Below are 9,172 nucleotides of genomic sequence, written 5' to 3'. Positions count from 1 at the left end.
CTCACAGCTAAAAGGTTGCCCCAAACCATTGGCTACTCAGGGGTGCATCCAGTCTTCTAAACTGCAGATTCTTTCCCCAGCAATGCATATTTTGTCCTCAAGGCCCACAGCTCCCATTCATTTCAGTGCCCACTCACCATCCATGAAAGTAATGCTGCTTATGTAGGAGCATAGGTCCCCCCTAAGAACTTGAAGTACAGTCAACACTTTTGAAACTGGCCTTAGTCTCCAATACTCTCACCTTCCAGGGTTTTCTTATATTCCTAGCAGCTTTGAAAGATTATCCTGGTGAGATGTTCCTTGGTTGGACAGTTCCAGAAGCAAGAAGCCAAAAGATGATCCAGGAGGAGCTGTGATTTGACAACCCTTTGCCCTTGCAAGCATGGAGCTGAAGCCTCAGTTGGATCCAGCTATGGAAGAGAGATGTTGTTCAGGGATCAGGCACATTCATGCTGAATGTGCTGATCTCTTCTTATCAAAGCAGAGATAAGAAGCCACTTGACTTCTCCATTCGATCCACACTTGGCCAAAACAACTCAAACCTCCTTGGAAGGCTGTGCCAGATAATGCCATTGAGATACTGCACAGGGGACACTAAAATCCCTGGCACAATGATAGTGTTTTTCAAATTGAAGCTCCAGCAGGAGGTTGAGATTTAAGAGAGCATATCAGACCAAGGAAACTGCTTCAGCCTGCAGCTGCGCCAGAGCATTCCTCCTGCTCCAGCACTTGGATAGATGCAGATGTCAATGCCTTAATGCTGGTCATCAGCCCACACTCTCACAGCTCAGGCACACTCCTGCCTGTCAGCTCCTTGCTTTTCTTAGCAAGAGAGGGAGGTGGCTGCAAAGCCAGACTCCTTCTGCTGCACAGGGAGAGGGGGGAGGATTTTCACTTTGATACAAGAGCAAATGCAGAACCCTGAAGTAATTGCAAACTCCCCATCCTCTGCTGACACCTGCCCTCCAGAGTTCTTACAGAGTTTCCCAAAAAGCTTGACCACAGGTTCTTATTAAATCTGTATACCAGTCTCTTCAAAGTCTCCCAGGCCCAGCTCAAACTGGGAAACAGTGCCTGAAGTATTAACTCCCTCTGCTCCCCCCAGGCGAGGCGGGACACAATAATTAGCCTGGGAAGGGTCCATGAACCACTGCAGTGTGATCCACATCTTTACAGACCTGTTATGCATTATGGATACCAGCCACAGCAGCACAGGAGCTGCCACTCCAGACATGGCCCTGCTCTGCAGGGACAACATGACAAGCCATGAGAGGAAAAGCTCATGAAAAAAGCTGAGAGGAACAGAAGTTTCACATGTCCCCATTAACAGCACTGGAGTTAAAGAAGCTGGGCACTCCTTGGGTGTCAGAAGTCTGACACTGCTGCACACACCACTCTCACCTAACTAAAATCCTGGTTCACTGCTAGCGCAAGGTCCTTGTTGTCAGCAAGCATAAGGTAATCTTCAAAGAGGAACAGCTGAACAGCAGAGAGAAATGCTACCCAGGCAAATCAAAGCAGAGCTCTGGAACAAAGGCACCTGTGATTCTACTCATTAAAAGTCATCTTGCCTTTCAGCAGCTGTCCCAAGATACCAACAGAATCAAAGGCTATATCTCTTCCCACTACCTACATGGAGAATATCCATGTCATTTCCAAATACAGCTTAGAAAAGGGTTTAAAGTAAGAGATTGTTCCTTTTGGGGGTTCTGGATCAGATAATGACAATGGATTGCTCATAGGATGAAAGATCCCCATTCAAATTCCTACTGCAGGGGAATATGCCTGGTTTCCAGGACGGTGAGAACTGCCAGCAGGTCTGTTTCATCCCAACACCAAAAAACCCAAAGGTCAACTTTTGCAGAACTTGTTTCCTAACTTTTCCGTAGCCTGTTGCTGCCTTATTCCCAAGTCCAGCTCCCAGCTAAATAGCCATGAGATGACAGCAGCTTTTGGTCATTTGGCTTGGCTGAGTGTGTGGGCATAAATCAACAGGCCACTCCACAGATCATTTCCAATAATTTATTTTGAGTCCTAATTGTATCCATTTGGAAACACTGAATATGATGCAAAATGGACAAACACATACACACACACACCAGTCCTTTCAAAAAAAGATCACAAATGTTTCACAGTTTCTTCCTCAAGCTTAGGTTAAAAAAAACCCCCAGAACCCAAAACATCCCACTCTCTGGAGCCCATTGCTCTTCACATCATCCTTAGAGGAGTTCCATAAAGACAAGATCTTGGGAGGCTGAATTCCCACATTTCAGAAAGAACCTCACCTGTCTGCAGAAAGATTTTTGCTGTCCAAACATCCTGGTAGTGGGGAAAAGAATCCTAGGTAACTGTAAAATTTTTCACTGAAAGGAATACATGAAAACACATCCATAATCACACACGCTTTCTGCCCTAATGAGGCAATATACATTCATATAGAAGGAAAAAACCAAGCACATTATTAAGACATTAGGCAGTGAGGCAGTATCCATTTTAACTTCAGAAGAAATTTTACAGCAAATGGTTTCATTAAGACACTTGAAAGCAACCTACTTTGAAAGGAAAAAAAAGCACCATCATAGCATGAAGGCTGAAATGTGATTAGGAGTCACAAGCAGCACCAGCTCAGGCTCACCAGTGACTTCTGTCATTTAAGGACAAGTTAAATGGAGAAACAGTCGATGTGGGGACCTGTGACTTGCCTACAAAAAACCACAATGCAGGAAGACACAGTTAGAGAGTGCCAAGCCACTGTTTACAGGCTGTATCTAATGGTGCACAGTTCTTACCACAGTCACCAAACAGTAGGGTGCTGGCATTTGGACATGGAGGGTTTAAAACTACAACAGCAGCAACATCAGAACCCTGGCCCTTTAAAAGCTGCCTGGTCTGCAAAGTCCACACTATTTGTGAAACAACAAATGCCTCTTAAAAGGTCATGGTTAAAGCAGGATAAACTAATTTCCAACTATGGGCTAGCTATTACCAAAATCCTTCCCTGCTGCTGATCAGCTCTAGGTCCTCTCTTACACAGGGAAAACTTTTCAAGGGTCAGCAGGGTAAGGTTTTCTGCACTGCCAGGCACACAGTTTTACAGGTAAGACACTGGTCCTCCCCTCGAAAATGCCACACACGACCCACAAGTCACCTGTCAAATGCAGGCTGTTCCCACTGCTCCAACCCCCAGGCAGCACAGATCTAGGCAGCTATTAACACAGCGAGCCCGAGGACTGACTAGGCCTAGATTTTAACATTTTTCTACCAGCGTGGTCAATAACAAGCTCAGCAAAAAGTTACTCAGAAAAAAAATTGTCCTTTAGTGCACCAGATCACAACAGTTTGCCCTTGCTATAACTGCAAATGGGAGAGATGCCCTTCAAGTGTTTCCTGCTAATTCTCAGGGCTGTTAAAAGGAGAGTTCGAAAGTATCCATCCTTTTAAGATGCCTTTTAGATATATCATGTTACTTTATGCTTCCCATCTCCCAAGGCGTTCACAAGGTAAATCCTCCCAAGAAGAAGATATGCCATTTAAGTCACCACTGCTATGCAGATTACAGCCATCTGAACTTCCTGTTCACTGGGGAATCAGCACTGCATTCTCCTCTTAGAAAAAGGTTGCAAGGCTGGGGTTTTAAGTGTCCTGAATAGTTTCAGTTCCCCCTGGAGTGCAAAATTAAAATTTACTTTAGCACTTAGCCCTCACTGTACTTGAGCGAGCTTGAACAACATATGGAATGGTTACATTAGTCTCAGGTCCTCCATTCCTAATCTGCACTCCAAAATCCATGCTGCCTGGGAGAACAGCACAGATAGTCTGTGCAGGAACAGCACAGAGTGCAAGCAGTTCACTAAGAGAGAAGGGACAAGGCTACACTGACACACAGGCTGCAAGGTAGGAAGGAATCTCTGCCTGTAGGAGAGGCACAGGGTCAGCGCTGCCAGGGAAATGATCTGTGATCTGCTCTGCTTTCTCCCAGCCAGGAGTAGCAGGACTCTGAGAAACCACTTATCTCAAACCTGCAAATGCTTCCAGAGCCTGTTCAGTTCGTGGGCACATGACTGATTTCTGTGCATACGGGGACAGAGAAGTTGGCTGTCTCCACTGTAGGGGTTCGTTTAGCCCAGGAAGTCATTCTGCCTCATATTCCCTAGCGTCAGCAGGATGAAATCTAAGATCACAAACCTCCTAGCCCACAGCATCCTTGTCTCCAGGGTTGCCAAGCTCCAGTTCATCTCAGCAGGTATCACAAAATGCATATGTGCCATGGAAACATTTACAGAAAACTCATGTGGAAACGTGGACTTTGTGTCAATTTGCACTCCTAGGGACAGGCTCCAACAACCAAACAGAAGGTTGTAGAGGAACAGTCTGTACAGTCTACCTGGGTGTCTTTTTATTCACATTAGGGCCAGGGAAGCAGTCAGAAACCTCTCAGTGTATTTGGTTAGAGGCAGGAAGCAAGAGAGGTGTCTCTTTACCTACTTAAAAAGGATTGCTCACTGGATGACCAGAGGGCAAGAGGAAATAAGGGAAACTCCGGTAAGTCAGTAACTCTGCACAGACACATTCCAAGTGCAGCTGCTCATCCATTATCTGCTGGTTATGGAAAGTGCCACTTAAGGAAACCAAACAGTGCGAAGAGGGACACGGTCTCTACATTAAACTGGGACACATAATCAATAACATACACACCAAATACAGCAGGGATCTAAAGGGAAACCCCCAACCCTGCTTTCTTTCAGCACCATGTGCAGCCCATCCACCCTTCAAAGCTAATGCACAGCAGCACACAGAATTTGCATCACTCTGCCAACATCCCCCAGCTGCCTGCCATGTAAATGGAGTCAGGAGCAGGCATGATCTGTGCCTCCTGCACACACATCTAAAAACATCAGTAGCCAGGACAAGGCTCTTATCTCTGCTTCTGCATCTTAGTTCCAACATGTAACTCTTGTGCTGTGGTCTCCAGCTCTTCCAGCCAGACCTTTCACTGCAGGGCCTACAGCACACATAAAGGGTTTAAAACAAAAAGTAATAATAAATTCCAGCCACAAAAAAACCAGAAACCATTTCCATCAAAACCTTGTTATTTCAGCTGAAGCTCAAGTCCAGGCAATAATACAGTTCTAGGCTAATGAGAAACAAATGGCATTCTTGCAGAGCACATTCAACACGTTAACATTCACCTGCCAGTACAGGTCATCTATCCCCAAAACAGATACCTCCAACACATCCTCTTCCTCTCCCTACATACAAAGAGGCTGATCTGTTCCTTGGCTTCTTGGCTTGAGAAAACAGACCTACAGTCAGGTAGTTCACAGTAACTGGGTTGATGGCAGATGGGATCACTATGTTATTAGCAACACAACTGACCAAATGCTACCTACCAAAACAGTTAGTAGGACTGCCTACTCTCCCACAGATTGCCTTATCCCATGATGGAGGGGAAAGGTAACTTCCATAAAGCTACAGTAACACTAGACAGACAGCACTCTTGTTTTGCCCTCAGAGTTCACTGTTGCATATTGCTTCAAAACATCTCCTTGGTATATTTACCCCCTGTTTCAAGTCACAATCCATAATCAGAGCAGAAACACTTTGAAGGAGATGAGCCAAGCCTTGAAACCAGCATAGACCCAGCCCTACAGGAATGTAAATCACAAAGGCACTTAATAGAAGCATGTACACAGCTGGATGGAATAAGAGATAGTAAAAACAAATAAATGCACCAGAGAAGAGAGCACTGCCCAGTGACTGCCTAGACAGTCTCTTTTAGCCAGACAGCCTGGCTTCTGCAGGGGTCCATCTGTTATCTGTATCCAAAGTTCATCCTCCTGACATCTCCAAAATGCTGCATGTAGATACAAACCAAGGATTCCTCCACCTTTGCAGGAACCAGTGCATGCTCTGAAGCCCAGCAGTGGGTTCCTCTTGATGGCAGGGTTCACACCTAATGAAAACTCAAGTTCTCAAAATCTTGTGCTTTTCTTCCTGTTTCCCATGGTGGAAAAAGGCAGCAGGCTCCTTCTCTCCATGTTTGTGCATATGGCTTACTGCTTTGTGCATCCTATTGCTGGCTGACAGCACACAAAGAACCAACCATTCTGCCTGGGAAAACCTCTGATGTTGTCAGTGGGGGGACAGGTAGCCCATACACCGCCCACAAAGGAAGGGTGTGCGAGAAAGGAGTCCTAGTGGAAGGGGCCACTCCCCTGCTAAAAAGAGTCAGTCAACATCATCTGCAGAAAGAGGGGTGTCACACGATGTCTTCGGCAGAGCGCTGTGGAGGAGAAGACCCCAGGCTCAGGAAATGGCCCCAGTTGCATAGGAACCCCCTGTTATACTGGCCAGTGTCTATCACTAACCCACCCAGGAGTCTGCGCCCAGTGTTGTCCCGCAGAGCCAGCCGAGCTTCCCTCTCGGTCACGTTGTAGCTGATGTTCAACAGCTGGATGAGGAGGATGTATCCCATGCCAGCTGTTACAATGGCACAGTACCATACACAGGTGAACGACAGAGCAGAGCTGGCAGCAGGGAAAAAGATGGGAAGGAAGCCATTTAGTTTTGGAGCAGCTGTTTTAGAGTGACTTTCCCTGGTAATCACTATCCTTTCAAATCCCTGTCTACATCTGCCAGTGATCTCACTTTGCTGCTTTCATCAGATAATCCTTAAAGGCTTTCTCAAAATTAAAGCTTCAGGACTCACTTAATGAGGGCTTTTAGTGCTACCAGAGTCACTCCTGCATATTGCTATCTCACAACCTAGCTCTTTATTCTTCCTGCTGTAAAGAACACAAGGATGCTCACACTCAACAGGTCACGAGATGGAGTACAGAGGAAGGTAGAGTCATTTGTTCACCAGCCCTATGCTCTGCTCATCAGTGGTAGTGCTGGTCTCTGAACTCGTGTCCAACAGTTCTCAGCACCTTCCCTGCTGAATAAGGCATGTTGATGCTGTCTGTTCTAAACAGACAACTTGGAGGGACAGTCACGTGATAAACAGGGAGGAACGAGAGGGAGAGACAGCACGTGGATTCCTGACTGTTGTTACCTGCATCTGGGGACACACATTTAAAGGGGTATCTACAAGGGGTATCTATAAATAAATACTTCAAATCACAGCTCCTCCAACAACTTTTTCCAAATAAATGGTGAGCTCTCTCCAAGTCTCAGGCTGCCTACCTTGGCAAAAGCAGTGATGCACCTTTGCTTTCCAGAGTTTTTTAGGGAGCACTTTTTGGTCAGGTTTGACAGCTAACAGGAGCTAAGCTGTCTGACCAAACCTGTTCCCACCCCAGCTCTCTCCCAGACATCTCACCTGTAGTCAGAATAGGCCCCAGGGCAGTAGAACAATGCCACAAATGGAGTTTGGCCCCTACAGACGGTGTGCAGGGTCAACATAATCCCATACACAGAGGTGAGCATGAAGAAGGAGAGTGCAAGGATGAATGCTTGATGGTTCTGCTCCCCTACGCAGCTGTTAATCCTCCAAAAGGAAAGAAGAGATTACTTTGCTTAAAAAAAGAAAAGAAACTGTCTTCTCTTTCCTCCTCCCTCCCCCCAGCTGTCAGAGAACCTAATTTCCAAGGTGCTTCCATACAACGCAGGCTAAGAACTTTGAAATATGTTCAAAGAAGCTTTAGAGCTTTTTATAGAGAAGTTATAAGCACAAGTCAGTAGACTAGCAGCAGACTGTTTGCCTCAAGTTTTTAGCAAGTTTATCCTTTGCTGAGACACATCATACCCTACTGCTCCTTGTAGGGTACGATCATACCATCATACCCTTACTCCAGTGCTCCTTCCAGCACTGCATGCACACAGGCAGTTTTGAGTTCCCTCCCCCCAGGAGAGTACTAATAACCAAAAAAACCCCAGAGTCATGAAAGCCAGTAGAAAACTAAAGGCAATTCTGAAGCACGCTGTAGAAATTATAAGCTATCAGGTCAACCCACTTAGAACAAACAGTGCTTCTAACTATTCTTTAAAGGGGAAATACAAAGCTTTTTATATTTAAAGAATGTTCCCAGGTCTTGCACATAGCAAAAGCGACCCTGTTTGACAGGGACTGTAAAAAAAGAAGCTAACTCTAGAAAGGGGGGAGCTCAGAGAGAGAACACGCGTAACCTCAGCAGTGCAAAACCTACCAGACGCAGTGATGGTCCAGCCTTCTTACACACCTGCCACAAAGCCTGCAGTGCCCTGCTCGGGCTGGTCTGACCAGCTGGCATTTGGTGCACCAGTCCTTTTTCACACCTTCTGGCTCATCAGCTGCCATCCTGGTATAGCCTTTGGCCTCCCCATTCACAGCACGACTGCTGGCAGCACCGTGGAGCCCGCTGGAGCTCCCTCTAACACTCCTGTTGGGCAAGACCTGGTGCGATGGCTTCTCATTGCCTGCTGGAATGGGAAGGTAGCCAGGGTCTTTCTTGGCTCGAGACAGGGCTGCGAGCATAAGGATTAACCCGCAGGTGAGAGCGACCACTTGGGAAAGCTGCACGTGGCCCCGGGGAACCACCTCCTGGAGGAACACATAGTACATGTAGCCCAGGGAGAAGAGCCCCAGGCTCAAGAAGAAGAGGGTCCGCTCCTTCCTCCGGTGGGTGAGATAGTAGTACCAGAGCACCACCACGGGCAGGGACGTCAGGACCAGGAGCCCCAGCAAGAAGTGCAGGGCGGCAACGTGGAGCAGCACGGGCAGCAGGACGAGCGGCGGCACGAGGCTCACGTTGATCTTCACGGCCCCCGAGAACCACGGGACCCGCAGCCGGTCCGCGATGGTGTCGGCGATGCTCTCCAGCGCTCCCGGGGGCAGGGATTTGCACGCCAGCCACCTATGGAGCGGGGAAGCACAGCGCCGGCTGGCACCGGGGCACCGCGCCCCCCGTGCCCTTCCCCTGCCCTGCCCCGCTCCCGGCGCCTCCCCCTGCCCTCCCTCCCGACAAGTTTCCCGGGAAGCGGGGCGCAGTCCCGCTGCCCTAGGCGGCCCCGGGGGGTCGCAGCGCCGGTACCTGTCGCAGCCCTCGTCCAGCTCCTGGCAGTCGCAGCAGCACGCCGCCAGGTGGCTGCGCTGGCCCCGCCGGTCCACGTACTCGCAGCAGCAGAGCGGCTCGTCCATCGCCGCCCGCCCGGGCGCTCCCGGGGCCGGGACGCGGCTCCCGCCCGGCAGCGC

The 9,172-nt window shown here is 48.3% G+C and overlaps 1 protein-coding gene across 3 annotated transcripts; it reads right to left on the bottom strand.

Moving 5' to 3' along the window:
• Nucleotides 1–2,008: 2,008 nt before the first annotated feature.
• Nucleotides 2,009–9,172, bottom strand: ZDHHC23 (zinc finger DHHC-type palmitoyltransferase 23). 3 transcript variants are annotated; one of them, XM_064644391.1, is made up of 5 exons: nucleotides 9,012–9,170; nucleotides 8,148–8,834; nucleotides 7,322–7,489; nucleotides 6,373–6,527; nucleotides 2,009–6,283 (listed from the first exon to the last, which is right to left on the bottom strand). In XM_064644391.1, the coding sequence occupies exons 1-5, from the start codon at nucleotides 9,116–9,118 to the stop codon at nucleotides 6,219–6,221; spliced, it is 1,182 nt and encodes a 393-aa protein (XP_064500461.1). In that variant the 5' UTR covers nucleotides 9,119–9,170; the 3' UTR covers nucleotides 2,009–6,218. The 3 variants fall into 3 exon arrangements, with proteins under 3 accessions (XP_064500461.1, XP_064500462.1, XP_064500460.1); XM_064644392.1 differs by lacking the exon at nucleotides 6,373–6,527 and having other exon boundaries at nucleotides 9,012–9,172; XM_064644390.1 differs by having other exon boundaries at nucleotides 2,009–6,527; nucleotides 9,012–9,169.

Source organism: Pseudopipra pipra, chromosome 2 (assembly GCF_036250125.1).
Source record: "Pseudopipra pipra isolate bDixPip1 chromosome 2, bDixPip1.hap1, whole genome shotgun sequence".
Taxonomy (NCBI): Eukaryota; Metazoa; Chordata; class Aves; order Passeriformes; family Pipridae; genus Pseudopipra; species Pseudopipra pipra.
Note: the sequence above shows the minus strand (reverse complement) of the source record. Positions and strands in the feature narration are given on the sequence as shown.